The sequence below is a fragment of the Leptodactylus fuscus genome, chromosome 1, assembly GCF_031893055.1.
Source record: "Leptodactylus fuscus isolate aLepFus1 chromosome 1, aLepFus1.hap2, whole genome shotgun sequence".
Classification (NCBI taxonomy): Eukaryota; Metazoa; Chordata; class Amphibia; order Anura; family Leptodactylidae; genus Leptodactylus; species Leptodactylus fuscus.
Genome location: NC_134265.1, coordinates 312,625,568 through 312,652,272, shown reverse-complemented (window position 1 = coordinate 312,652,272; position 26,705 = coordinate 312,625,568). Strand labels below are relative to the sequence as shown.

General features: G+C 39.5%; 1 protein-coding gene across 1 annotated transcript; it reads left to right on the top strand.

The window, feature by feature from the left end:
• Window positions 1-260: 260 nt before the first annotated feature.
• Window positions 261-26,705, top strand: PDGFRA (platelet derived growth factor receptor alpha). The gene is made up of 23 exons (XM_075259577.1): window positions 261-481; window positions 11,957-12,026; window positions 12,373-12,687; window positions 12,838-13,104; window positions 15,583-15,713; window positions 16,005-16,176; window positions 16,366-16,555; window positions 17,097-17,212; window positions 17,301-17,427; window positions 17,621-17,814; window positions 18,326-18,420; window positions 18,778-18,910; window positions 19,028-19,132; window positions 19,320-19,430; window positions 20,119-20,272; window positions 20,671-20,837; window positions 20,954-21,063; window positions 21,159-21,281; window positions 21,558-21,669; window positions 21,893-21,992; window positions 22,145-22,250; window positions 23,036-23,271; window positions 23,763-26,705. Exons 2-23 carry the CDS (start codon window positions 11,975-11,977, stop codon window positions 23,908-23,910), a joined length of 3,264 nt encoding a protein of 1,087 aa, XP_075115678.1. The 5' UTR covers window positions 261-481; window positions 11,957-11,974; the 3' UTR covers window positions 23,911-26,705.

Here is a 26,705-nt window from a genome sequence, read left to right as displayed (position 1 = left end):
AATAAATAGGACGTCCAATGTATAATTATTGTGGCTACTATGTAGAATAGCTTGATTTTTTTTTAAAAAAAATTGCAAGTAATTTGTTTTACTGTAAATTATCATCAAGGTCATTAGTAACAAGATAATTAGTTTAACTCTTTGTGTGACCTGTAAAAGCAGCCACCTCTATCCACATAGTGCTGAGAGCAGCCTGTTTATAGCCAGGCTCATGTAAGGGGATGTGTTTGTGTATAGGAAAGTCAGCCAGTCTGCAGGGGGAGTAGCCTTTTGTGCAAAGAGGAGGGCTTGTATTTTCTGACATCTCTCAGGATGATTATTTTTTTTGGAAGGATGGGCCATAGCATTGGATCAATTACAAGGCTCTGAGCTCCAGTCTATTACATTGCACTCTAGAAGGAGGGTGACCCACAGGATCTCTGGATTATACTTATTTCATGCCCACTAGATTTCATATTGACAGATAACATATACTGAGAAGGTAAGGCAGCACATATTATTATCTATCACACATATTATTAACATACACTTTGCATGACAACTGGTTTTCTTATGCAGTCATACATATGCTATGAGCAGAGACAGGGGCTGTGTACGGGACCCCTGACCTGCAACTTCACATATAAGTTACTAAAGCATCAGGTAGGATAATGGGTTAAGTGTAAGGTTTAAGAGAAAAAAAATCCTCCAAGATTTTGGCTGTATAACTTTGGATCTACCACTTGGGATTGATGATGGCGGATGCTGAGGAGATGTCGCTGGAAGGTCTACTTTGCAAAAGCTCCTCAAGAAGAACAACTTTTCTATATGGATCCTCTGGATGTACAAAGAGCAATGGCTGGAGCTAAGTAGATGATTTCATGCTGGGGAAGGTCTCAGGAAGGACTACGTCTGCCTGGGGGTCCTATGGATGGTTCTTCTTTCAGGCTTGCATGCACATTGTACTTTGGGGCATATGCGATTTGCGGCTAATGACAACCACATTGTCAAGGTTTCCTGCATAGTTTGTGGAACGTGGATTTCTGGAATTCAGACCTGGATTGGAACCTTTTTTTCCCCCCCCAAGATTGGAGGATTGTTTCCAACTCTCTTTTTATGATCTCCTATGAATAAATCACTATCTTCTGGGGGATAAATGAGAAATGTGGGGTTCTTGGGTGTGCTAGGAGAAACTCCACTTAAGGCCTAAGGTAAGACTGTTCTATTATGTTACACTGTGGAGTAATATTCCTTATTCAGTTCTTCTTCCCGTTACCCTCTTTGGCTCCTTAAACTTAAGTCTTCTTCATTGTAGTCTTTCAGGTCTTCTCACCACCATACGTTTGCATCTTCTTGTCATGTCTATTACTTTCTAATAATTGCTAGACATGAAAGGAATGAACTGCTGCTCTCTACTTGGTATTTTCAGATCCCACCAGGGCTATTAAACTACTACAACCCCCATTTTACCTTTCCCCAGATCCCACCACTAGACTTTAGCTCTAATAGAGAATCCTCACTTGTTATCTCCTCTTGTTCTGGAGATCATCCATGCTAAGATGTGGTGGGAATGACTGTGTACAAGCCTAAAGTAATGAAGTGGCTGATCTGCGGGGAAGTTCTACCAATGGATCAGGCTTCGGTTTGGCAGGAACCCTATAGAAATGGGCCAGGCTAGTTGGCTGTTGTGCGCTATGTAGAACATTGTTGGATGCCTCTTCTGTAGATCAGCATCCAAGTAACATTACTAAACTGACTGCGATATTTTATGTTCAGTCCCTTAGAGCTAGAAATCTCATGGAAACTTGGAGGAACTTGTTTTAAAGGGACAATAGAGATCAGACTGTTCTGTCCATAACCAGACTTGGTTGGTTTATGGCGATGGGTCGATAAGTGATGTTTCTACTAGGGTGGAGGCACCGAGTTATTTCCAAAACTTTCTCTGGAAGAAGTGTCTTTAGATGTCATGTTGTCATCACTTTAGTGACTCCTATTACCTGCTTCTATTCTCAGCCTAATCTAGAACTATCCTGCCTATTGCATTACTCACAGAGAAGAGGGATAGATAAGATAAGAACATTTTAGGAGCCCTGCTGTGTTCTATAGAAAGGATCCTGCAAGACATAGAACATCTGTGTGCAGCAGAGACTATTCCAGCAGAGGACACTGCATCCATTCACACCTCTCACTCCAGATATATAGTTTGCTCTGGTCTGGTCTTGACTTTTGATATTCTGCGTTTTTTGATATTCTGCCTTTTTTGATATGGTTCAGCTCAATATCAAATTGGTGAAAAAGTTTACTATGAGGCTGCATACCGCTGCATTATCATAGATCCCATAATAGGTTTAGCAACCAGTTCCACTCTGCTACATCTGGATACGTGTATTGTATTCAGACACTGAATAATAGGATGAGGCTGCGACTAGTTGGGATGATCTCAGTAGCTCTAATTGTTTTAATAGATTGTATAAGCCTCAATTATTGACTGATGTGAGAGCCCAGGTAGCAAATCTGCAGGGAGAAGCTGGGGTAGTGCACAATACTGGAGCAACCAGTGTAAGAGTTAACTCAGTAACCTTTTGGCGGGGAGGGGAGACTTGAGAAAGGGTTAGGGTTCAAAACTGTATGTATACCATTAAATTGGGGAAACTGTAGTCAGGGTGGTGGAGACTGAATTTTGGATTATGTTTCAAAACCGTATGTCTACCATTACATTGGGGAAAGTGTAGTCGGGGAGGGGGAAACTGGGGTACACAGGTTCTAAATTAGGGTTCAAATCTGTATGTATACCATTAAAATTGGGGAGAATGTAGTCAGCGGGAAACTGTATTTTGGGTAATGTCTCAAATCTGTGTGGACACCGTTACAATAAGTGAAGATGTAGTTGGGGGGTTAATGCAGTCGGGTGATGGTTGTAAAGGACCGGAAAATGAGTTTATTTAGGACAATACTACTTATGTATATGGTTATTTATTGGATAAACTGCATACAATAGAATTCCTTTGGTCAGTAACCCTAAACTGCTGCAATGAATATGATCAATAACCAGCATAAAGTCGCCACATAGTACATTACAGAGGTGAATGCGGCCCCAGATAGCAACTTTGTCTTCTCTGTATAAACAAATTGATGGCATCAAAGTTGGCTCTGGAGATTACAAGAGGCTGATACAGAAGGAGACGCCAGAACTGTGGGATGGAAAACATTATGAGAGGGTACAATTTACCCCCCCCCCCCCCCCACATCCAGATGTGCCACACTGGAGAGGGGGTGGGGGCTGCGTTCACTAGCACTGGCTCTATTGATATGCAGGGACTCCAGAAAAGGGTGTTGGAGGTTCTTCTTGTTTATAGGACAAGGTGTCGGTGGCCATTTCATGCCATTTAATAAAATAGGGTGTAAAATTTTCAACTTTTTATTGCATTTTCTTGTAGTTTTTTTGTGACTTGCTGAGTGATTATTAGAACAATTGAATGGACTGGTCGGTGATGGACAGGTTGGCTCCAGTTGAGATATACAGTAGTTCTTGATAGAGAAAAAAAAAGAAAAACAAATTACCCAAGAGTTGTGTGGGCAGCCTGACACCATGATAAAGTCAGGGAGGTGCCTGGCGGATGTGCAGGATAAGGCTGGAGCCAGAGCACAAAGGCTCCCTGGAGAGAACTCTAACACCCTGCTACAGTCACTGACATGGGGCCAGGCTGCCCCCAAGTGGTCACAGCGCATCACAGGCTGCAGGTCTTTTTGTTAACCAATATTTATAAAGATTTAATTTGTATTTTGTTAAGCTATATATGTTCTTTATATAAATTACACATCAGTAGGTTTATTATTATTTCTTTACATATGTTCTTTTGTTTGTACTTTTGTTTATATGCATCAGATTGATTATAATAGTTAGATAGGTTTAGTCCTTTTTCTAATTGACTATTATTAGTAGTATTATTATTTTTTATTTATTTTATATTATTATTATTATTATTATTATTATTAGCCCTTTTGCTGTTTTTTAACTTTCTATGGTTATACTGTTTTGATTCAGTTACATACAAATTGTAGAAGGAGAAAAAGAAAAAGAGAACAATGAAAAAACATAAAACATTATAATAATAATAATAATAATAATAATAATAATATTATAATAAAACTATCTGTACATAGTTAAAAACAAAGATTAAAGAAGGCAAAGGTCCATCACTTCTGGATTAATTATATGTGATTAATGAACTATATTATACTAATATATTAATAATCACTCGTTAGTATTGGATACACATCTCTCTTTGGTAATGGTGACCTAATATTTCTCATTATTTGGACAGGACAGTTCATTGACTACTATAACCCAATAGACCCCTTTCTTCTATAGATGTCTATATCTCATCTGTCCCTCTTGTCCCCTGATTCTTTGTAAAGCCCCTATAATGAATAATTCTTGTGCCATTTGTGCAGTTTTCTAGGCTTTCTAAGTGAGTCTTTTAGTAACAATAATCTGTCAATTAAAGTGGTAAATAGAATTTTCTACAATTTACCATTTCCTACCTCACTGTATATATTAGGGACATTCTGACTTTAGTCCATACCAGGCTGGTGATAAAAAGGCACCTGGAGAATGAATCTGACCCCCCCATGTTTTTTCAGCTGGGAGAAGCTTCAGGCAGAACAATGTCCATCTCTTCCCTGCTCTGCTCAATCCATTTATTTTGTAGGGTCTTTTGACTTGGCAGGTCCCAGGTGACTGGTTAAGGTTCTGATTTGGGGTCAAAGACTTATTTTTCATGGTGTCCATAAATTAAGCAGAACACAACCATTACAAGATGGATTCCTGGGGATGGTTTTGTTGCTGCAGGTTTATTTTTTTTTTTGTATAATTGATCAAACTGCCTGGAAAATGTGGCCATAAAATAACAGCTTGGATCAATTCTTTATTCCGTATTCATGTTTAGGCTGAGGACACACAATATATAAAATGTGTATTCCTCTCTTATTAGTTGCCTATTCTGCTCCTTTTTTCAAGTCAAAGTCAAAAGTGGTTACAAAAGGAATAGGAAATATACAGGTTTTCCTTATACTTCTCTGTTCTGCTCAACTCAATCTTGGCTTTGTGGCCTCAGCTCATAAGGTTTATTAACATGTGGCATATTTGTTGCAGAAGTTTCATTATTCTGAATGAGGTTATTTTATTGGCAGACACAAGAATTGTGAAAAGCCCTGGTCAGATAAATGTGACAGTTGCAGAAATCTGTTGAGTGTGAATATATCCTAACACAATGCTTGGGTTCTGTGTTGCCGTTTTCGCCTTGAAATTCCCTATGTCTATCATGTCTATAGTTTAGATCTCTCTCTCTCTCTCTCTCTCTCTCTCTCTCTCTCTCTCTCTCTCTCTCTCTCTCTCTCTCTCTATCAATCATCTATCTGTGTATATATATATATATATATATATATATATATATATATATATATATATATCAGAAATCGTTATCTATCTATCTATTTTATCTCTTTATCTTATCAGCATTGCATTGCTGTCTGTTCAATGTTCATACTTTTATTAAGTATATCCATTTTTCACTCAATGGATGCCAAAAATGCAGCTCTGGCTTTTTCCACATGGATTTGTATCTGTTTATTTTTCCCTGTTGCGCATTGTCATCCATTTACATCCGATACAATTGCATTGGATCGTTCTACAGAACTTTTTAAGTGACGCATAAAATTGTATCCCAGTGCAGAGACTTCCCATATCTCTGAATACCAGAAAATGCTTCAAAATTACATCCGAATTCAATACGGATGAATTCAATACGAATTCAATACGAATTCAATACAATTTATACATCAATTGGATTCTTTTGTACGAAACACTTTTGTTTTTGATCTGTATTTTTTGTTAAACATGATTTAATTCCATTCTATTGGACATAGTTCAAACTTGCAGCTTTGGATATTATTATTATTGGATCATTAGTTTTTATCACAGAGGTTACTGGAAAATTGTAACCAGACACTAATGTTTATCATCAAATAATTTAAAATTTTAACTAATTACAAAGTCCATTGACAAAAATGAAGGCAATTCTGTCTGCAACTTAATATATTGGTCCCTGATGATTAAATAATAAAATTAAATATATTAATTTTGCTTGGAAATAAATAGAATACAAGAAATAAAATTACAATATGTTTGTGGGTGGGAATAACAAATATAAATAAGCTACTTTCCATATAGTGTATAAATTCTTTCATATATATAGCAGAAGAGTATATATCCGACTTAATACAAAGTGTGAACCAAACAGTGAACATACTACAATTCTAGAAGTGTCTGTATAGTGGAAATACAATGTGTTGTACTCTCTATAATAATATTTCATCTTGTGTACATTTATTTTATTATAACAGTTTATATGAATCTATTGTACTTAGTTGACATATGGTATTGTGCTTGAGAAGTCCCGAATGAATACAGATAAAGGCTCAGTATCAGTAGGGGGCACTATAGCACTGTATCCTGGTGCCTGCCCATGTGCACACAGCTGATACAGGCAACCAATTCCTTGTTAAAAGTAGGTGTAACAGAGACCTCTAGTGGTCACTGCGAGTACAACTTCAGACCCAACTGTCTGCAAAGCTACCTGTGAATGTCTCATGTCAGTGTGTTGTGCAGTTCTTATGACATTATGTTTTTCAAGGTTGTTGCTCAATTTTTAAAGGCATTGATGCATATTTTCTAATATATATATATATATATATATATATATATATATATATATATATATATATATATATATGTGTGTGTGTGTGTGTGTGTGTGTGTGTATAAAATGCTAATATGCTATACATTGAAAATTATACAGCACAATTTTTACTGACATTGAAAACACTAGACTGTATGTCTTATGTCTTGCTTCAGTGTATTGTGCAGCCATATGTTTTCAGTATTGCTACTGTATAGCAGAGTTTTTGAGGTTAGGCTCATATCATATACAGGGGTTACATTTGGTGCACATCTGAAATGCAGAAATCTAATGCTGGGTGTATATACAGTAAGCAGGGACGTAACTTCCGTGGTAGCAGCGGAGGCAGGGCCCAGGACACTAGCTGCCTCCTCCACAGTCCATGTGAGCAAGAGGAGGGAATGGGTGGTGTAGGCTGTGTGTGAGCAAGAGGGGTACATGGGCGTGCAGGCTGTGTGTGAGAAAGAAGGGGGAATGGGGGTGCAGGCTGTGGGTGAGAAAGAAGGGGGAATGGGGGTGCAGGCTGTGGGTGAGAAAGAAGGGGGAATGGGGGTGCAGGCTGTGGGTGAGAAAGGGGGAATGGGGGTGCAGGCTGTGGGTGAGAAAGAAGGGGGAATGGGGGTGCAGGCTGTGGGTGATAAAGGGGGAATGGGGGTGCAGGCTGTGGGTGAGAAAGAAGGGGGAATGGGGGTGCAGGCTGGGGTTGAGCAAGAGTGTGGTGGAATGGGGAGTTCCCCCCTCCAGATCACCCTGTTGCTCGCACACAGCTTGCACCCCCATTTCTTCCCTTTCTTATACACACCCTGCACCCCACGTCACCCTCTTATTCACAAACAGCCTGCACGCCCATGTACCCCTCTTGGAGGCAGCCCCATGTCAAAAATTCACCATGGGGGCCCACCATTCCTAGTTACGCCACTGACAGTAAGATATGTCTGCCATTGACTTATTCTAAAAATTTATTTGGCATTCACTTGTATTGAAATGTGTTATTTTTTTATAGAGTTGAGGAATACACCTGTCCTTCCCATGGAGCATTGCATGAACATATATGCCGTATACCAGCTGTATCTCTTCAATGAGATCCAGTAACCCTTGAGGCAAAGACATACTGACATTCACTGACCAAGCTGGTCTGGCTTACAACCATGTGTTATTAAACACTAAAAATGTATTTTCTATACAGAATTTTATATAGAACAATTGATACCGTGTGTATAAAATATAAATCTATAGGTGCTGCAGTATAATAGGCTTACAGGAGAGAAGAATATGAAGTATATGGAGATGTGTTCTGGTCAGAGCAATACAATTGGCGATATATTAACAGTAAATAAAACCTATTGGTTTAGATCTTTGTAGTTTCTTACACTATTGCAGTTATTTTTATCATTTGGTCAGGGGTGTTCAGGCCTTGTATAGATAAAAGGGTTTGCTTTGTAGATAAAGAATAATCTAGATGTGACTCAGAGAACCAAACAGGGCCCAATGTGATAAAAGGGAGACAGACTAGCATGGGGCTTCTTTGAAGCATGGGAGGTTATCTTACCCCATGGCGGCAATTACATACGGTCCTACTCCCCACAATTCCTTAGGTCTTGCTTTTTTTGGCTCCTTTAGGCTGAAATTACACATTTGAGATAATGCCAGAATTGGACCCAGCAGGGATGAGCAATACAAGTCCTTCCTCTACATTCATCATTCCCTTTGAAGCCACTTCTGGCTTTGGGGCGTTTTTTTGCCATGGCAAAATTTGCATCGTGTTGGTCTATGTGGCCCTGGCATAGACTGATTTTACTTGCTGTAGAACAAGGCCTTATATGAATGATGAGACATGGACAATAAATAACTATATATGTTGGGTCAAGCTTCATATACAGCCCCAGAACTTGTGTATAGCGTCTCACCATTGTAAGGTTTATTCTGCTGTCAGCAGGAAACCACAAAGACTCCTCCAGGACAGTGACATCCTAATGTGAATGACAGTCAAGTGCCTGACCCCCTGCCTATGTATGGCCATATAATAAGAAAGAATGGGGCCTTTAATCCTTTCACTTGTGCTATATATATGTACTATATGGTCTGGTCAGCTGCATCCTGTCCTTACATTCATCATGTTCAAGGAAAGTTAAAATAAAACATTTTTCAGCAATTTAATGGAGGACGATGACCTAAACATGTCGGCTCTTTATGCATTCTCATAAGCTCTAATGGAAAAGTAGAATGACCTTGTGAATATAGAATATACATTATATTGTAAAGTATGCGCCTAAAGTGAAAATAGAAGTCATTTAGAGTTATATGGGAATGTGTATCTAATGTATGTTTATGGGGTCCTGGGCTGGGGAACCGTCAGACATGTTGGAATTAATAATGCCTGATGCTTATGTTCTTGGAAAACTGAACTGCGGGACTGACAGCGGCTCCCTTTCTTTTCCCTAGTCACAACATAGCCGAGCATGCATGTGTATAGGACATCAGGAGAGATAGCTGTCAGTCAGCAGCTCTCTGTTGTGTATGACCAGACTTATTCGCTTTTGTCACACTTATTTGTCTCTTATATCTCTTTCTGCTACTTTGCAATGGTTTCAATATGAATGGCTGATGTTACAGCTCCAGTAAAGGTAGTCACACAGCTTTCTAGAATTCAGAAATTGGTTGACATTGACCCAGGCAGTGTATCACCAGATAACCGTAAATTTACAAACAAGAGAAAACTGAGTGACAGACGTGTGAGATCCGCAGTAACATAGAGTAAAGCTGATCACGTCAGGGCTGATTTCAGAAACCTTAAAAATTCTGGGGACCAAAGCAAAAAAGTTCCAGTAGCTGCTGCAGGGAAAGTTCAGGGTTGCAAGAAATAAATGTCTGGGCATAGACCTACAATAACTCTCACACAACAGCTATTCCTCACACCATCACCAGACATATTCATGTTGTGTTTAGACGTCTAGTGTGTTCTCTGAATGGAGAAATGGAAGCATCCTGCAGTCAGATGCCTCTCAAGATCAGTTATTTCCCAAAAAAGGATTGCATACAGTACATCCCAACCTTCAAAGGACTGAAAGAGGGATAGATTGTGCAGAGAGTTATCCAGTTGCCCCACAGTATACAACCTAGCATCCAGTTTTCCCTACAGTATACAGTAACCCATCCAGTTGCCCCTACAGTATATGGCCCCCTCCAGTTGTCCCGACAGTATACAGCCCTCCTCCGATTGTCCCTACAGTATACAGCCCCCTCCAGTTGTCCCCACAGTATATGGCCCCCTCCAGTTGCCCCCACAGTATACAGTCCACCATTAAGTTGTCACTACAGTATACAGTAACCCATCCAGTTGCCCCCACAGTATACAGTTCACCCTCCAGTTGCCCCCACAGTATACAGCCCCCCTCCAGTTACCCCAAAGTATACAGCCCACCTCCGATTGTCCCTACAGTATACAGCCCCCTCCAGCTGTCCCCACAGTATACAGTTCACCCTACAGTTGCCCCCACAGTATACGGCCCCCCTCCTGTTGCCCCACAGTATACAGTCCCCCTCCAGTTGTCCCTACTGTATACAGTAACCCATCCAGTTGCCCCCCCAGTATAACGTCCTCAGTCCAGGTGCACCCGCAGTATATAGTCCGGCTCAAGTTGACCCCACACTACACATTCCCCTTCAGTTGCCCTCTGGATGTAGATGCATTGGAGTCGGGATCTACCTCCCACTGACCTTGACAGCGAAACAGAACCCAGAATCCAGAACAGTATGAAGATCTGGGAGGCCCCATATACATTTTTATGTGGTCCCATCAAAATCAATGGCTTTGGCTGACTTTTCATATATATATATATATATATATATATATATATATATATATATATATAGAGTCTTTACGTCATACAGATGAGTTTATAGAGCCAGAGCCCCTCTTTATTATCTGCCCTCTATGATGTCCTTATATATGGTATATGGTGAGATTGTCTTCACCAATAAGAAACAACCAAAGAGATTTGTTAGCAACTTGTCAGAAGGGAAAGACTCCAGGACTTTATTTATTGGTGACTGCAAATAATTCTTCTTGTATCTTATCCAGCTACATCTGTAAAATTACATAAAAATAGCAGAAAAGCAGTCAGAACTAAATCTCATGTCATGCCAGGGAATGCCAAGCTGCCATAGCTGAGTATATACAGATACTGAGGCAGGAGATAACACCGCAGCCGCTATATACTCTTCTAGGGTGGAGCTGCCTATACGGCCAGCAGGGTATATATAGGACTGTATGATACAATATTAGGTGTTTTCCATCACTATCCTACACAGTGCATATAGTAGCGATCACATCTATTAGGGGATGTTCACAATACCATCGGTGTCCGACAGCTAGTGTCCGCTGCTAATGTCCATTCAAAATCTTGTGCGGACATTAGCAACGGACACTAGCTGTGTCCATGACATTTTGCATTGATTTAAATGGACATTGGGTGCGTTCTTTTACAGTCCGTGTCTGTCCTTAAAGGGATTCTAACACTAAAACACATTTTTTTCTAGTTAACACGTCGGAATAGCCTTTAGAAAGGCTATTCGTCTCTTACCTTTGGATGGGCTCTCCGCCTGCGAAGATTGCCGAACGTACTGCGCATGCGCGAAATTGCGGTCCCAGCCATAGTGCGGGCACTGCAATTTCGCACATGCGCAGTACGTTCGGCAATCTTTGCCGAACAGAGCGTACTGCGCAGGCGTCCGACAGAGACGCTGAAGAAGCAAGGGGAGGATACAGAAGACCAGAGAGGCGGCGCTGTGGTCGGTTTTCCAGCTGCAATGGGGATGCCCCCATCGCTGCTCCTGCGATGGGGATGCCCCCATCGCTGCGAGAGAACTCATTAGCATACCGGTACAAACCGGTATTTTGAACGAACGGCGCGGAGGAGAGCCCATCCAAAGGTAAGAGACGAATAGCCTTTCTAAAGGCTATTCCGACGTGTTAACTAGAAAAAAATGTGTTTTAGTGGTAGAATCCCTTTAACTGTCCGTTCCCAAAGATGTCCGACTTTTCAAGCGGACAGAAAAAAAACCTACATGTTGGACACCGACCATAGTGTGAACGCTCCCTTACAATTCTATATTGTGCTGTACCTTTATTATTCCTCCTGGAAATGTATGACTAAATGGACAACTGGGTGTTACCAGTCAGGGTTGTGCATGTGATAGTGAACATGTTTATTTATCATTTTTTCCATTTCTTGCAGTTTCCAAAAGAAAAAACAATGGCACCTGCCACAAGGACGTCCCTCATATTGGGATGTGTCCTAGTTATTGGTAAGTGTATGTGTCTTTTGTATTGTAATTCTTTGTACACATCATCCTAACTGGAGATCATATGTGGCACATGATTACCTTTTAGGCCATTTCTTTGTGACACCTTAAAGGGAATGTGTCACCAGAAAATTATACAAGCAGTCAATTCATTTACATCAAAGATAAAACATAGTAGAAGATAACACCTCTATAGATAACACCATTGACTCCTCATAGCATCCAATAGATGATGTCACAGTTTATCTACTCCCCTCCCTCCAGAGAGCATCCCATAGACCTCAATGAGTCAGCTTCAGACTCTAATCCACCCTCCCTTATACTAACCAGTTCTCATGTTGTATTTTAGGTCCGTTGCTTATCTGTGGTCAAATACCCTTACCCGTAATCTCGCCAACGAATGAAACAGTGATCCGGTTACATGATTCGTTTTCCTTAACGTGTACTGGAGATAGTGAACTGGAATGGGAATACCCCAGCCTGGACAATGATGAAGACAGCGTTGTCATTCGCAGTGAAGAAAACAATAGCGGCCTATTCGTACTAGTGCTAGATGTGAAGAACGCTACGGCCCACTATACTGGAACCTATACTTGTTATTACAAAGACCTCCAGCCTGACGACACTGAGATTAAAGGATCAGATATATATATTTATGTACCAGGTTAGTTTACAACCAAAAATGCAACCCCCCCCCCAAAAAAAATAAATAAATAAATAAATAAATAAATAAATAAAAACATCTATCTAATGCATAAAACAGCTTCTAGCTAATGCTATTATATTCATACGCTCATCCTCTGTTTCCTTTCAGATCCCGCCGTACCCTTTGTCCGGTCTGTCATGTTTGACCACTTCATTGTAGTAACAGAAGATGACATTGCCACCATTGCATGCCGGGTTACCGATCCTCGCCTTAATGTGACTTTAAGGAACCTAGATATAGGCAAGACAGTAAATGCTCTCTATGATAGCAAGCAAGGATTTCTTGGCATCTTCCCATCTGGCTCATACATCTGTGAAGCAATGGTCAATGGCGTGCTCTTCAAAACCGAAGATTTCATAGTACAAATCTGGAAAGGTACAGTCAATGTCTACAAATGAACTTTCTCTTAGTCCTTTAGTCTATTGGTATAGGTATATAGGCCATCCTCAGCCTCTCTGTTTAGTTTAATAGACTGTAGGTATTTGGACTGTATATGGTCTAGTAAGAGGGACAAGAACCCAACTGGGGCCGTCTATGCAAACCATGCAACTGTTCACAATGTATACAATGGTCTCTGTAGGCAAACTATTTACTTTTCCATTGTGCTTGGCCTTATAGATCAGTACGTTTGTATAAGGCTTTGTATAAGGTTTCTCGCAAGTTCAAGCTGTGAAAAACTTTATGTCAAAGCTAAATCTCAAGAGACTCTTGAATGCCTGGTCTTATGTTCAGGATTTATCGCTTTTTTTATAATGTGAATGGACTTGGTGTCGCTGCTTTTACCCCTAAAGTGCCGAAGAATGTGTCAGGGGACGCCTATTATCCTACTAATATTATAAATGTGAAAGTTTGTGTGTTTGGATGTTTGTGAGTTTGGATGTTTGTTCCTCAATCACGCTAAAACGCCTGGACGGATTTGCGTGCAATTTTCCACAAACATAGTTTTCCCTTAGGATTGAGTCGCAGGCTACTTTTGGTGCCACTAAACAACATGGCTTCCTAGCAGGAGACTCACAAAAGCAGGACTCCTAGCCCCAGCTATAGACTCACACACACTGCCTGGCATTTCCTGCCTCAACCTGCCTGCACACTCCTTACTGTCACCTCAGGAGTAGCCCTCACTCTACTCACTCACATTTACATATAGCTTTGCACTATACATACACAATACAACACATCACATTGTAATTACATGTATCTCCTATCACTGCTATATACAGTACCTGATACATATATACCCCTGTACACAGACTGTATATACTATATAATTACATGTCTCTCCTATCACTGCTATATACAGTGCCTGATACATATATACTCCTGTACACAGGCTGTATATACTATATAATTACATGTATCTCCTATCACTGCTATATACAGTACCTGATACATATATACTCCTGTACACAGGCTGTATATACTATATAATTACATGTATCTCCTATCACTGCTATATACAGTGCCTGATACATATATACTCCTGTACACAGGCTGTATATACTATATAATTACATGTATTACCCATAACTGCTATATACAGTGCCTGATACATATATACTCCTGTACACAGGCTGTATATACTATATATTACATGTATTACCTATCACTGCTATATACAGTGCCTAATACATATATACTCCTGTACACAGGCTGTATATACTATATAATTACATGTATCTCCTATCACTGCTATATACAGTACCTGATACATATATACTCCTGTACACAGGCTGTATATACTATATAATTACATGTATCTCCTATCACTGCTATATACAGTACCTGATACATATATACTCCTGTACACAGGCTGTATATACTATATATTACATGTATCTCCTATCACTGCTATATACAGTACCTGATACATATATACTCCTGTACACAGACTGTATATACTATATATTACATGTATCTCCTATCACTGCTATATACAGTGCCTGATACATATATACTCCTGTACACAGGTTGTATATACTATATAATTACATGTATTACCTATCACTGCTATATACAGTACCTGATACATATATACTCCTGTACACAGGCTGTATAACACATCACATTGTCTGTATCACAACATACACAATATAACACATCAAATCACATTTGCTAGCCCACCAAACTTTTTAAAGCACTTTTACAGTTTCACACATCTGTGTCCACCCAATACTCAACTCACCGCAGACGAAGTCGCGGGTAAAAGCTAGTATACCATAATGATTCCTCTAGCCCTAACCCCTCGTTCACATCTGCGTTGGTATTCCGTCCGGCAGAATCCGCATAGGGACCCCCCTGAACAGAATACCAACGCAATTGCAGGTGCTGTGCAGTAAAAACACACGGACCCCATAGACTATAATAGGGTCCATGTGCTGGCCACCAGATCTCCGCACAGAACAAGTAGACAGGAAAGTAGTTCACAATCTACTTTCCTGTCCGCATGATTCGTGCGGGCAGTGTGCGGCAAGCACAAGGACCCCATTAAAGTCTATGGGGTCCGTGTGCTTTTACTGCACAGTGCCTTCAATTGCGTTTGGTATTCCGTTCGGGACTCCCCTGGACGGAATAGCAACGCAGATGTGAACAAGGGGTAAGGGTGGAAAGTGATGAACAAATAAGTAGACACTTTATATTCACAAAAAAAGTTACAGAATATGTCATTAAATTCACCAAATTTTTATGAAAAGATGCTCCATGATTGTCTCTAAGAATTTACTAAGGAATCAATAGATATTACTATATAATAGGGGAAAGTTCTCACAGTAATGAACAAGGGACGGAATATCCACATTTGGGTTCTTTATGACTTTATTATAGGGCGGTGATACAATTGTTCCTATTTTCTTGCAGCAAATACAAACATCAGTGTGGAGATGCAGGCAACAAAGACAGTGTTCCGATCTGGAGAAACCATCACTGTTTCATGTGTTGTCCTAGACATTGAGGTTGTCGATTTGCAATGGAATTATCCAGGGGTGCAGGTAAGTCACAATCACAGATTAGGGGAGACTTTGATTCTGCACATACAAAAATAGATACTGATTCCTTCTTCAGACCCCACAGTCATAGCATTTTACTTCAGCTACCACTAGGGGGTGCTCACTGAATAGACTTTTGTATAGCTGCATTTGCAGAGAGCTCCTCCTAGTGGTTCCTGCAGAGAGCAACAATTTCATTATTTGATCATTTCATCATGCTATGACTGTGTAAAGGGGACTGTGTGCAACACAAAGCTTCAACCTCAATAAGTTATGTGTTTCCTGTTATTGCAGAGGGGAGTCGGTATCAAGAAAGTAGAAGAATACAAGGTTCCTGTGGTGAGACTGGAATATACACTTACCATATTAAATGCAACAACTATGGATTCTGGGGAGTATGAGTGCGTGGTCACCAGTACTACAGACGACATTACAGAAGTGAAAAAGATCAACATAACGGTTCATGGTAAGTATGTGACTATGTGTGACTATGTCTCTAAGTACAATGATAATGTATGTCATTATATGTATATAAATTTAGACATTTATTGTAGTAACTATATAGTTATTATGCACTAGCCGCAATTTTCTGAATCCGTATTTTGGATATTGGATATTGTAACTGATCTAACTTTGATTTTGTCTTTAATTCTAGATAAAGGCTTTATAGACCTGAACCCTAACTTTGGATTATTGGAATTCGCAAACCTTCACGAAGTGAAAAGTTTCTCACTTGACGTTCATGCTTATCCAACCCCCAAAATGTTCTGGTTAAAGGACAATGTAACGCTGAATAAAAGCCTGACCGAGATCACCACCAGCACACTCGCCACAGAGGAAGCTCGGTAAATATATAGATTTACTCTGCTTCTAGTGTACAACAATAGCTTGTGGCTCTCCTGCTGTTGCAAACATACAAGTCCCAGGCTGCTAGGAGTGGAGAGCGGCAAATTGAGGAAAACTGCATTATATGATACTTGATAAGACAATGGCTTAGACAGGGTTAGTTTTAGTGAGTGGCAAACTAGGTAATTGTCAAGGAGCAACTGTATAAGGGCTAAGAGGGCAGCCCAATATTGCTGGACTCGCTGGGCTCAGACCTACCATTATATATCTGTAGTGGCCGGCACAGTGGTCTTGCAGTGATGGAGTCCTGGGGTTGAATCTAGCTAAAGACAACCTGTACATGGAGTTTGTATGTTCTCCCCATGTTTGTGACCTAGTGTTAGAGAATGTAGCCCTACTTAGGACAGTGATGACAATATCTGTAATGCGCTGTGGAATATGTTGGTGCTATATCAGTACGCAAAATAATAATAATAATACATTTTATCAAATAAGAATATGTTTTTATCATGAACTCAATTGATTTCTCATTTTACACAGGTATATAGCCATGCTACAGCTCATCCGTGCCAAGGAGGAAGACAGCGGGCTTTATACACTTGTAGCTCAAAATGATGTCGAAATTAAAACATATTCTTTTGAATTGCAAATCAAAGGTGAATGTAAAAAACATTAATGACTTATTTTATTTACATATTATAAATGAATAATAACTAAAATTGTATCTATTTGAAAATGTTCTAGTCCCAGCATTGATATTACAATTGGTGGATGATCACCATGGATCCAGCGGACAACAGGCTGTAGAATGCTTGGCTAAAGGGATGCCGGTACCTGATGTGGAATGGCTGGTCTGCAAAGATATAAAAAGGTAAATATAGGTCTAAATAATGGCATTTATTTTAGCATTAAAGTCAATTTGTCATATTAAAAATGCTAAATATCTGCTCAGCACATTTTGCTCTATGCTATGTCGGCCATGGATAAGACTGCATTATAAAGATGATGGATTTCCTTTAAGGAGAGATGTCCATTTGTGATAAGTCATATCTTATGTATTGCAGGTGTAATAATGATTCCTCCTGGTCCATTCTTGTAACCAATGGTTCTGAGATCAGCATGGAGTCTCATCACGACAATGACAACACCGTAAAGAGCCAAGTGACCTTCAAGAAAGTAGAGGAGACAGTGGCAATTCGGTGCATAGCAAAGAATGATCTTGCTGCTGTTGCAAGGGAGCTGAAGTTGGTTGCACCTTGTAAGTCCATTACCAGTTTCCATGTTCAGAATTGCTATAGGCGACTAGTATTTTATACCAATTACTGACTAAATCTCTGATACGGAGTATTCACTGTCCTAGAAATCATGTAGACTAATGGAATTTTACTTCCAGACAAGTTACTTACGAGTATGTGTTCACTTGTAGGAAGGCTCCCGCACCCAGGAGCCTTAGGGGCCCTCTAAGATGTCTCTTTCCAGTATAAGGAGACTAGTACTATGACCACTACATTATGGCTGGGGGACAGGGTACAGACTTTGCGTTGGGGCCCAGGAACTTTATGTTACGCCTCTGCTTGTAAGCATGACATGGCTATAGTTATAGGGGGCAGAGAGTGTATCATGGGCAAAATTAAACTGACAATATAGACAAGGATGAATTTCCATCAGTTGTGGATACATTAGATTTTTCTGTTAAGAAACATTACTGGGATTATTGTCTGTTCATCTGAATTGTAGATTTATCTAATATTTCTTCTTCTTCTTCACAGCTCTACGCTCAGAACTAACAGTAGCAGCGGCGGTGCTGGTATTACTGGTGATAGTCATCATCTCACTCATAGTCCTTGTCATCATATGGAAACAGGTAAGAGACCAAATGCTCCAAACAATACCATATCCTATCATAACAGAGGCAAATGCTCCTATGTGTCAGTACAGATTGTTACAGGGCCCCCTGGCTGCCATTTGTCATTTATAATACTCCTGCCTTTTCATGTGACAGAGGGGTGTTTGGGTTCTCCTTTAAGTACCAATCTCAGGTGCAAATAGTACATTTGTGTCTCATATAAGCTTCTATCTATCTATCTATCTATCTATCTATCTCCTATCTATCTATCTATCTATCTATCTATCTATCTATCTATCTATCATCAAAGTCATATCATACAATATTATATATTAGTTGTTATTATGAAATAATAAACTTTTCTTTCATTTCCAGAAACCACGGTATGAAATTAGATGGCGAGTCATTGAGTCAATAAGCCCAGATGGCCATGAGTATATCTATGTAGACCCAATGCAACTGCCCTATGATTCACGATGGGAATTTCAAAGAGATGGACTTGTTCTCGGTAAGAATATTTACTAATAGCTGAATATGGTTGGATTCTATTGCTTTCTATACATGTTGATTATCTGTTATGTGATTTTCATATGTGAGATAATGTACTTTATTTTGTATTGTGCAGGACGAATCCTTGGATCTGGTGCCTTTGGCAAAGTAGTGGAAGGCACTGCATATGGACTTAGTCGGTCACAGCCTGTGATGAAAGTAGCTGTGAAAATGCTGAAGCGTATGTTCACATTATCTATTTATCTATCTATCTATCTATCTATCTATCTATCTATCTATCTATCTGTCTGTCTGTCTGTCTGTCTGTCTGTCTGTCTGTCTGTCTGTCTATGATTTATCGAACCATGTATTAAACCATTTATTTCTTGGCTTCTGGAGTTAATGTAAATGCCCTCATTTCTCAACAGCCACTGCTAGATCAAGTGAGAAGCAGGCTCTTATGTCTGAACTCAAGATAATGACACATCTTGGAGCTCATCTCAACATTGTGAACTTGCTGGGAGCATGTACCAAGTCAGGTATGGAATTGCAATTGTGTTTACAAAGACAAACATGGCATGTTTTCTTGCTGCTGGATGCTGCTAGGTGTCAGGGTGTCAGACTCACACAGCAGTGGCATAACTAAAGTCTTGTGGGCCCCAATGCAGTCTTTAGTTTGGGGCCCCCTACCTCATCCCTACAGCGAATTCTTGATAGTGATGGTTATGGACACTAAGGAGTTTAATCACCCTTGGGTTAGGGTAATCTGTGGGTCTCCTTGGCTTATGGGCAAGATGGTGCCAGTGCTTCTGGGCCCTCTAAAGCTTCTGGGCCCAAGTGCGACTGCACCCTTTGCACTCCCTCAGTTACACCCCTTAAACATGCATTAGGGGCTGGAAAAAAACCCTTTAAGTGGTAAATAGTGGAGGCATGACTGGTTTGGGGCCCCTCTTGTGCACCATATTGTTGTTCATTACCCAAGTTGAAAATACAACTTACAACCCCTTATTGCCCCCTGGTTGCCCACCATTGTGTTACCCCATTTCTCCCTCAGTTCTGGGTAACTCCTCCTCAACCCAAATGCTTTTGCAGACTTTTTACCTTATATAAAGACAGTAAAAATCTGGCACTGGTGCAGTAATAAAACCATTGGAGTTTTCTCTTTCATAGTAATTCCTTTTATCCAGATATAAGCGCTATCTATAATTGTTGCTTATTATTTTCCAGGCCCTATTTATATTATTACTGAATATTGCTTTTATGGGGATCTGGTGAATTACCTGCACAAGAACCGGGATAATTTCCAAACTCGACACCCAGAGAAACCAAAGAAAGATCTTGATATTTTTGGACTGAACCCGGTGGATGAGAGCACAAGGAGGTAAGATATGATCTACATCCTATTCATATAATAGCTTTATATTTTTGGAACTGTGCATTGAATATTACATAGTTATGGAGTTTGTATGGTGGCCATACACCATAGATAGATATGTAGCTGTCAGCCCAATGCTCTTCCGAGGGACAGCCTCCATACAAATGCATCTGTTCTCAGTGGAGAGAGCGTAATAGTCCAACATCAGACATCTTTGTTGGTGACTTTTTGTGAGATCACAGGATCAGGCATGTTGAAATGCTTAACCCTGTTTTCCTCCAACATCAGATAGTCAACCAATCCCACTGAAATTTCGTGTATAGTTACCTTTAGTCTTGCTTTAAATTTTCGTTCCTGGTTAGCAACTCGAAAGTAAACTAAAATGTGATCTTTTTACATTCCAGCTATGTGATTTTATCCTTTGAAAACAATGGTGACTATATGGACATGAAACAGGCTGACACCACCCAGTATGTGCCCATGTTGGAGATGAATGAGGCATCCAAATATTCTGACATTCAGAGATCTTTGTATGACCGTCCTGCATCTTATAAGAAGAAGCCTATCTCCGGTGAGTAATAGTGAATAAAAATAACTAGAAAAGAAAAAAAATATTGCATAGTATATGTAAAGAAATAATTTTATAAAAAACATCGACTGAATATCTTCTTTTGTCTTTTTTCTCAGAAGTACAAAACCTTCTGTCTGATGATGGGTTCGAGGGTCTGACTCTACTGGATTTACTTAGTTTCACGTACCAGGTTGCCCGAGGCATGGAGTTTTTAGCATCTAAGAATGTACGTCCAATACACAGAGTGAATTCCTCTATGTAACATGTACTGTTCCGGCTACATGCCCTAATCTCACGGCATTTTGTTTGTTCCCCCCACAGTGTGTACACCGTGACTTGGCAGCTCGCAACGTCCTACTGGCACAAGGGAAAATTGTGAAGATCTGTGACTTTGGTCTAGCCAGGGACATCATGCATGATTCCAATTACGTCTCTAAGGGCAGTGTATGTATCCAATCTACCCATCATTTACAATGTAACATAGATGGAACATTATAATTACTACGACCACATTTCATTTTAGAGCAGAAATGACTAGTATACATGTAGTTCAAAGTACAGAAAATTACATGTCATTCATCTTCAACCCCTAAATCATATGCTACATGGAGACATTCATATACAACCACTCCCAAAGTTTACTGGATCTAGTCATAAAGCTGAAATTCTTGATGCAGTTGTATGGGTGACATTAAGTTTATGATGTCTTCTTCTACACAGACTTTCCTCCCGGTGAAGTGGATGGCACCAGAAAGTATCTTTGATAATCTCTACACGACTCTGAGTGATGTGTGGTCATTCGGGATCCTGCTTTGGGAAATATTCTCTCTAGGTATGTAAATTTTGATGATACCTGGGTAAAGATGGCTGTTTTCTTTGTTTGTAGCTTTATCCAAAGGGACCCATGTTAGACGCCAAATTGTCCTATAGATTTTCGTGATAAATTACTAAGAAAAATATATGAATTTTTCATGAAAGTTTTTTCTAAATATGGTTTACAAGTCATCATACACTAGTATAAAAGTATGCATCTTAATAATGTATTGTATTTGTAGGTGGGACACCATACCCCGGAATGGTTGTAGACTCTACTTTCTATAACAAAATAAAAAGTGGCTACAGGATGGCAAAACCAGATCATGCTACTCATGAAGTGTAAGTATACATAAGACTGCTACTAAAGCTCCGACAACTTATGGTCTTTATATTATTACTGTATTATTCATGTTATTGTAACACACTGGGACTATTAAAGGATTATCTTATCTTATCTTACATTGTATTATATTGTTGCTTTCTTTCTGTAGGTATGATATTATGGTGAAGTGCTGGAACAGTGAACCAGAGAAAAGACCTTCTTTCTACCATTTGAGTGAAATAGTTGAAAGTCTCCTTCCTGGGGAATACAAAAAGGTATTAATATAATCTATGCATAATGTATTTGATATTCTAGATTACGCAACCCAAGCAAAACATGTTATCTTGCCAACTATGGGGGGGGGGGGGTATACTTCCCAAACTATTGTCAGTTCTTCATAAGTATGTTATGGAGCTTGGGGGATATGGTATAAAACTAGTACTAGGTGAAATTAACCATACTAAGAAAACACAGCTTCTTAGGGGGCGTTCACACTTGCGCCCGTGTCTGCCCGCCGTGTTTCCATCTTAAGTTACAGGGGACAGCTTCCTGGCGGTCAGTTTTAAAATCCATTTAATTGAATGGGTTTTTAAAGCTAACTGCCGGTGTCCATATGCAGCCTCTACGTGGGGAAACAGGGCACACAGGGGCGCAAGTGTGAACTCCCCCTAAATCTGGCCATAGACATAAGACATCTGGTGGCCATGGGTTATTAGGACCAGAGATATCACAACTAAACCTTGTATTAGACTAGGGGTATTATGTTTTTGGGTAACAGGAGCCTTTCTGCAATGTATTGACCCCTAGAAATGTATTATGTCAAAAAATTGTTTGTATATGTCTCAATGTGGTGTCACAACCAAGCTGCAGAGTGAAACAAATGAACCAGATCAGCACTGGAGCTACCAACTATAAATAACTTCTCTGTGCTAGACAATGCATTCATTCATAGGGAAAGGGAAAATTTCCAAAAAAACGAGGCTTGGCTTGGTGTGAGAAGTTGGTTCTGTAAACTTATATAATACATCTAATGAATTTGTGTATCTTTCTCCCTTTGCAGTGTTATGAGAAAGTTCTCCATGACTTCTTAAAAAGTGACCATCCCGCCGTCACTCGCATGAGAAGTGATAGTGACAATTCATACATCGGAGTGACCTACAAGAATGAGCACAAAATGAAGGACAGAGAAAGCGGCTTCGATGAGCAGAGACTTAGTGCTGACAGTGGCTACATCATCCCTCTACCAGATATTGACCCTGTTTCAGAGGATGAGTCCGGCAAGAGAAACAGGCATAGGTAAGGTATCTGATTTTTAAGGATGGGTCATTATGAACAAATAGACATTTGGGTGTAATATAAATTTATATGCCAGTGATTCCCTATATTATTACTGTATCAGAACTCTTGAAAGAGGTTTCCATTCTCGGGGAACACCTAATACCATTCCTGTCTCACAGGAGCTCAGTATATGGATGGGTATAGTATTTCAGACTTCTTGTTCCTTCCCTATTGTACAATGACAGGTCTTATTGTGACTGTGTTCTGGGGAACCTCAGATCAGAGCTACAGGAACTTCAGAGCTCTTATGAACCCTAGATGGCAAAGATAAATTTATGCCGTAGCTAGTGCAAGATTTCAAGTTAATAAAAATGCTGTAAAAATTAATATTTTGGGATTTGAATCTTGACGATACGTGGGTGTCCCGATCCAAGATTTTGAGAATTCCATACAATGATTTTTTCAGGTTCATTTAACCAAACATTAACACATTCATTTCCAATTTCCAGCTCCCAGACATCTGATGAAAGTGCAATCGAGACAGGATCAAGCAGCTCCACATTTGTCAAGAGAGAGGACGAGACCATTGAAGATATTGAGATGATGGACGACATTGGTATAGATTCTTCAGATCTAGTTGAGGACAGTTTCCTTTAAGATCTGTGTCTCGATTCTTTTTCTAATCACATCATGAAATAATACAGGAAAGGCTGTGAAGTCCAGGGAATCTATTTTTTTACCACTTTGTTGCAATGGACAACACGAGACTGAGCAATTTGCCTTGCCAGCCACACACTCGAGAGCACAGGTACCAGCAAGGAACCATTGCCTATTTTGGAAGCCGCAACTCTAAACTCTTCTCAGTGCATTTTATCAAACGGTACATCTTAGCATCTCAGTATATTTTCCTATATATATATTTTTTACATTTGTGGACGGACATGAGAACAGTAGCTTTGTACTTCAAGGGCATTGTTGACTCCAACAAACACCAACCTGCAGCTGAGTTTCATCCATGTATGTATGTAAATAATGAAGAATTGGACCTATTGTTTGGACTGTCTACAAGAGACCACTCTATGTGCTATATTTTGTACCAGGAGCTGCTGTTATACAATTGTCAAAGACTTTTTTAAACCACTTAAAGGGACTGAAGACATCTCAGAATATACGCATTTCTGCAAAGATGCAAATATAAAACAGAATGAAGGGGGTACGTGTCCCCATAGCCATTGGCATCATCTTAAATGTTGTTTTGTGCAAGTAACACAAGTATCAGTATTAATACAAGATGAATTTTTGAAGTCATCTACATTTTTATTCCTAATCCGACTGACTTTAAGGACTACCTTAACTAACAGGAAGCTGTGGGTATTTTTTCTGTGCATTAACATGGTACTTCTTACAGATTAAGTAATGGTTTAAGCAGAATAATAAGTAACAGAACTGACTTTTGACTTAGCAGAAAAGTATTGACCACTAGAGTTGCCATAGAAAAGGCAGAGCTATATTAGATTGTGATTTGTTCTAGCGTCGTATTCTCTTAACTACATGGATATGTGTAATTTTTTTTACAGAAGAGCGGATTAATCTCTATCACATGTGCTAGTAGAATCTAAAACAAACTGGTATAGCAAAACGTGGAAATAGTTATATAGCTATTCTATAGCAGGAAATTAAAGTCCTAACCCGCCTTGCTAGCTCAGTAGCTATAGAAAATTTGGTTAAAAATATTACATGAAAGGGTATTAAAAAATTGGGTTATACTACATGGATTATGTCGACCTCCATAGTTCTATTTGTCAATAGGCTATTGAAAAGAAAAATGATCCAAAATTGCACATTTGTGGTTTAAAATATCAGAACATGCTGGATTTTTATTTTGGTTCTAAAGGTCCATGCACATAGAGAAAGTTTGCCCAAACTTGCAGATTTTTAGTGGGTCTGGACGACTATCTAATGTGTCTGTGAATCTCCTGACTCTCCCTCAATAGATGATGGGCAAAGGACTGGGCATCTTTCTGTTCATCTTGGAGATAAGTGTCTGACCAGAGATGTCTAATAGTCGCTTACCCCTTTGTCCTCATTGGAAATGCATGCACATTACGACAAAGCGAATGGGTATGTGTATAGGGAACAGCTATAATGCTGTAGAAGCACTTGGTTGACTGATACTAGTAAAAATACAATAGGACATATTCATGTAATGAGTTTCTGCTATCAGTCTCACATGCGCTAAAAGAGTCCTCCACTAAAGTTCCTTTAGTTTAGCATTAATGGGACTTGCTCGTGATGGTGCCTGGTTAGGCCCATTTCACATATGCGTTTGGTATTCCGTTCAGGAGGTTCGCTTTGGGATCCCCGAATAAAATGCTGAACACATTAAAAAGGAGGTGAGCAGTGAAAGCACATGGACCCCTTAGGCAATAATGCAATAATGGGGTCCTTGTGTTTTTCGCGCGGTGTACGCACGAGTCATACGGAGAGGAAAGTAGTTCTCGAAGCACTTTTCTCTGTGCATGACTCATGCAGACACTGTGCGGAAAACACCTGGACCCCATCATAGTCTAGGGGGTCCGTGTGCTTTCATTGTTCACCGCTGGAACACAGATGTGAACTAGGCCATATAGCTGTCTATGAAATGTACAGGTAAAGGTAAAGAATATCCAATAAGGCTTACAAAAATGCAACAATAACATAAAATGAGCTACCGTCATCGATGGAGTCTCATTTGGGTTCCTCAATTCTACTGATTCCAGATTGTACTGGATTATCAGAATATTGAGGCCATAGGATGCTAGAATAAAGGAAGTTTACACTATCTGAAAACTATTTAGTGCTACATTAAAAATGAGCATAAAGAGGAACAACGACTCGCCCCTTGCTTTTATAGGAATGTGATATCCAATGGATTGTATAAAGTATATGAAATTGTTCCTTCTAACCATTAACCACACACGAGTGCCGGTTATACTAACACAACCAAGCTGATATTTAATAGAAACTGGAAAATGGTTCAAGGAACCAATAAGAGGGACCAAATGTATTTTTGTGTATCAGTGTCCGGGTTGTGACTTTGTTGTACATTCCACCAGCTATGAGAATGTTATTTGTCGTAGTCATGGAAGAAATACTGCGATATTCTTTTATCATGTTAAAATGCAATCCCATCTTCTCCAGGAAACAGGAATAAACACTTTTTAATGGGTTTTGTGTAAAAAAAAGTCCTGCTTTGTTATGAAGGACGTAAGCTAATATGATGTTATACATCAATCTGTATATTTTATTACAATATAGTCCTTAAATACTGCCAAAACAATTATGTTAAGCTGTATCACTGCCTTTGTTATATGTGTTTTGACTGTGATGTACTCCACAGATGCGTTAACTGTTGCACTTTTAAATGTCCAAAATTATATTTTAGAATAATAAAAACTTATGTGTTTCTAAGA

Bases quoted from the DNA above. Each gene is read 5' to 3' on its own strand.
- PDGFRA (XM_075259577.1), top strand. From the start codon at position 11,975: ATGGCACCTGCCACAAGGACGTCCCTCATATTGGGATGTGTCCTAGTT. The intron at 13,105-15,582 runs GTACAGTCAATG...ATTTTCTTGCAG, and splicing joins CATAGTACAAATCTGGAAAG to CAAATACAAACATCAGTGTG. The intron at 19,431-20,118 runs GTATGGAATTGC...ATTATTTTCCAG, and splicing joins GGGAGCATGTACCAAGTCAG to GCCCTATTTATATTATTACT.